General features: G+C 37.5%; 1 protein-coding gene across 9 annotated transcripts in view; it reads right to left on the bottom strand.

The window, feature by feature from the left end:
* Positions 1-3,729, bottom strand: part of UBR5 (ubiquitin protein ligase E3 component n-recognin 5) — a 175,212-nt gene that overhangs the window by 2,884 nt on the left and 168,599 nt on the right. For all 9 annotated transcript variants that reach the window (XM_019528036.1, XM_019528038.1, XM_019528037.1 and 6 more), the window contains 4 exons: positions 3,083-3,238; positions 2,575-2,688; positions 1,029-1,173; positions 105-190 (listed from right to left, as the gene is read on the bottom strand). In XM_019528036.1, the coding sequence (XP_019383581.1) occupies positions 105-190; positions 1,029-1,173; positions 2,575-2,688; positions 3,083-3,238 (501 nt within the window). The remainder of the gene's footprint in view (positions 1-104; positions 191-1,028; positions 1,174-2,574; positions 2,689-3,082; positions 3,239-3,729) is intronic.

Genomic DNA, 3,729 nt, shown 5'->3' on the forward strand with positions numbered 1-3,729 from the left:
CACACACACACACACACACACACACACACACACACACACACACACTAAAAACAGTACTTCTAAAGAAGCAATGAGGTTTTCTGTAAATTTTCACTGGAACTTACTAGATCTTGTCTTTCTGTCATACTCATCTTCTCAACTATGGACCAAAACCAACGCTTGAACTGTAAAAGCTTCTCAGCATTTTCTCCTGTTTGAAATAACAAATACATTTACATTTGTGTACTGGAATACTGAACACTGTAGGCACTTGTTTTATGTATGTGTATCAGTAAATAAATTCTTTCAGCACAACATTTCTTCTCCATAAAATCTGGGCAAAGAGAACCAGAACAGCTTTATGGTATAATAGCTATATCTAGTTAGTAATAAATCATTAAAACATTCCTTTAAAAGATTAGATCACAATCACATTTCTAATTAAACATATGGTCAAGACCAGGGTTTGAGGAGGAAAGAAGTGCTACTCTCAAGCTCTCCTAACCTGATGGATTATGGTACCCAAGAGATAGCAAAGCTGTACCCTAGAGAGAGTTGTGTATTGTAGTCTTCCGGTTGAAGGTAAACATTTTCAAATGTAGATGATAATAATGGGTAGAGACCTACCTAAATCCTAGTTTGCAGTGCAGCGCAAGCTTACAGTTCCGCAGCACCTCTTATCTCACTCTTTTTGCCACCTCCCTCCCGCAACTGAGTGACCAAGAGGCAAAAACTGAAGCATGAATTGCCTCTCAGCCACTCAATGGGGGAAGGGGGGTGCCATGCTGCAAAAAAGATGAGATTAAAGGCACCACTGCACTGCTAACTTCCAGAGCAATTTAGGTAGGTCCCCAGTATAAGGTACAACACTGAAAATCTTTTAAACCTGCTGCATTAACTCATTCGCTGACAGACAAAGCACAGGGGTGGTTTTAACTTTAAAAAATTTAAAAGTTAAAGTTTGCCCAACACAGAGCGGGCAGACTAACAGGTGAACATACTAAATGACTATCCGTACAGCTGTATTTTAAGTGAACAAAATATCATACCTGACTCGTCATTGAAAGATGTAAAGCTGATCAGCATTTGTACATTTACTTCACCACAGCCATTTACCAAAAGCCTGAAGTCTTCTGCTGTCAAGTCTTCTAATGAGTTCTTTGGAAGTACATCCAGCAGACCTTTCCTCATGGCCTGAAAGAGTTACAAGATTCACTTTATACCCAGCATTTTTCTGTTACCTTCTAACACAGCACTAAAAATTTACATACCAGGAAGCTGACATCTGCAGGCAGTTAAGTTTCTTTCAGTAACACTGTGTCAAGTTTGGTAGTTTACAAATCAACAGAAGTAGAAATGCTTTCTTTCTTTCTAGAATCTGAACTGTTCAACATAGCTATGTCAATTTAAAACTCTGTGAAGATAGCATTTTTTTAAAAAAACTCTTCCTCTCATGCAACTCCACTTCAACTTGCTTCAATTCTGATATTGCTTTAAATATGGTACACTGACAATCACTTCAACATAAAACTAATGCCACTGCTACATAGAGAAGCTTGGAACTCAACTTTCCAAGCAGCAGAAAATATCAAAGCAACACACCAGTTCAGGTTCTGCTTTTTGTTCTAGAGTGTAATTACTGAAGTTTACGTATTTAAATGGGACCATCCAAATGCTCAGCACTTCTTAAAATAGGACTGTTTATTTAAAAGGCAGTTACATAGATTTAGGGGACTACCCAGGGGATTATTGGCAGCCTAGGCCTCAAACTTTACATGAGAGTTCCAGAGCTACTAACTGCTCACTTGTGTCAAAACTAAAAGGGTGAACACACAAATAATATAGTAAGAATGATATAAAGACCAACATCATTTGGCCTCTCTGGCAGCCCAGTAAAACTGTGCTAAGCATTGGTCTCTGAATCATTTCTCAAGAAAGCAATTTCTACCTCTTATTTCAAAAGTGGCTTCCAAAACCAAAATATAGTTTAACACCAGTTTTGACAATAATGATTTTAGTCATGTTCCTCCCCTTCCTTCCTTCCAAATAAAAGGTAAGAACAAACATTCTGTCTTATTAGTTGCATGTTCTAGAATGCAGACATAAGGTCAGAAGTTCTGGAAAAATTATGCATTTATTCTGGAGTTTATTTTGTTAAAACTTGGCTGAACTACAAGGATTAAATACACCAAGGCTTACAGAGGAAAGCACAGTAACATGGGAGACTTTCAAGACAAAAGTTTCCAAATGCAGAGGAAAAACAGTATTCTTCCCTAGTAGGATGTGTGCCATGTAAGCTTAAGTCACAAATAATGTTTTACATATAAATCTTCAAGTTTAACTAGCCATTGAGCTAAATTACTTTCTTCCTTTGAACTTAATTCTCCTACTTATGAAAAAAATACTTTCAATGTATTCAGGACTCTGTAAAGTTAAGCTGGCAGCTGTGTGACAAGGAGCAAGTGTTTCACATTTAAATATTAATATCTTTTAGAAGTCTGACAACTTTATTAAAAATGAACTCTATGAACATATGAAGAAAGAAGCTTCAGAGGAAGGAACCCTGTATATCCAGAAACAATACAAAGTACTTACGTGTAAAGGTTGTTCTGCTACAACCAACATTCTGTGTTCTGCATATTTCCGGACATATTCATAAACATTCTGAGGAGTGACTGGTATATTTACACCATTGGAGATAAGCTCAACCTGTGACAAAAAATAGAAAGTAACTTATTATAAAGGTACTTCTATTAGTGTATGAAGCAAATAAATTGTCTGGGGTTACACAACTAAATACAGTATTTTTCACTCTTAAAGCAAGCCATAACACATGAAAATCTTAAATAAAAATTATATTTAATAACTATAAGATGGTAAAGTCAGTGAGATGGATCATTTCTGTGAAATGGAAATGATCCAGGACATACAGCTTAGGATGTGGAATATTAAAAAAAATGCTTCTGTGGCTTAAGGATAAGTCACACTGGCTTTCAAAAGATCTCATTCCCAAATCACTTGTCATTTTCAAAATGCTCCCCAAGATTTGCATGGTACAAGCAAGCAACATTAAAAACTAAAGCCAAGTTTAGCTTGTACCTACCTGCCCTCCCCCTTCCTCCTTGCACAAGTCTATTGCAAATGCTAAGTCCATTGCTGCAAACACAGCATCAGCATCTGTACTCTGGGAGGCGAGGATAAGTTGCCGCAAGCTCTCATACATAACCGGATCAAAAAAAGCAAAATCGTGCCAGTTCACCTAAAATAAAGTAAATACTTGATATGAAACATGTATTTTACATATATGTGTGTTACAAAGTCTATGTCTGTGTAACATCCACATTAGCAGAAATCCACCCAGAGGGCCACACGAGGTTTTGGGAAGAATAAAGAAAGTTAAACATTTCTGTTCTCATCATGCTTTGAAGTTGCAGGAACGTAACACCAGACTGAAGTGCATAGGCAAAGAATGTGGAAAGATATGTGGAGCTTTTGCTTATGTCAGAAAAAATTACAGAATTGGCAACCTAGCCAGAGCTCACAGAACACCTCTTCTAAATAGAATTTGGAGCAGAAGAGGTAAGTTTTTTTCAACAGATTTCGAGAAGGAGGTCACAAGAGCTACCACGACTTCCCCAAAAGCCCACCTCAACCACTCAACAGTGAAAGGATGCTCACTGAACCTTTGACCAAGACAACTTCCCCCAGCAGCTGTAAGATTCTTTTAGGCAGAGCACCACCACCACCCGC

This window comes from Gavialis gangeticus, unplaced genomic scaffold (assembly GCF_001723915.1).
Source record: "Gavialis gangeticus isolate Ggan-Ray unplaced genomic scaffold, GavGan_comp1, whole genome shotgun sequence".
Lineage (NCBI taxonomy): Eukaryota > Metazoa > Chordata > Crocodylia > Gavialidae > Gavialis > Gavialis gangeticus.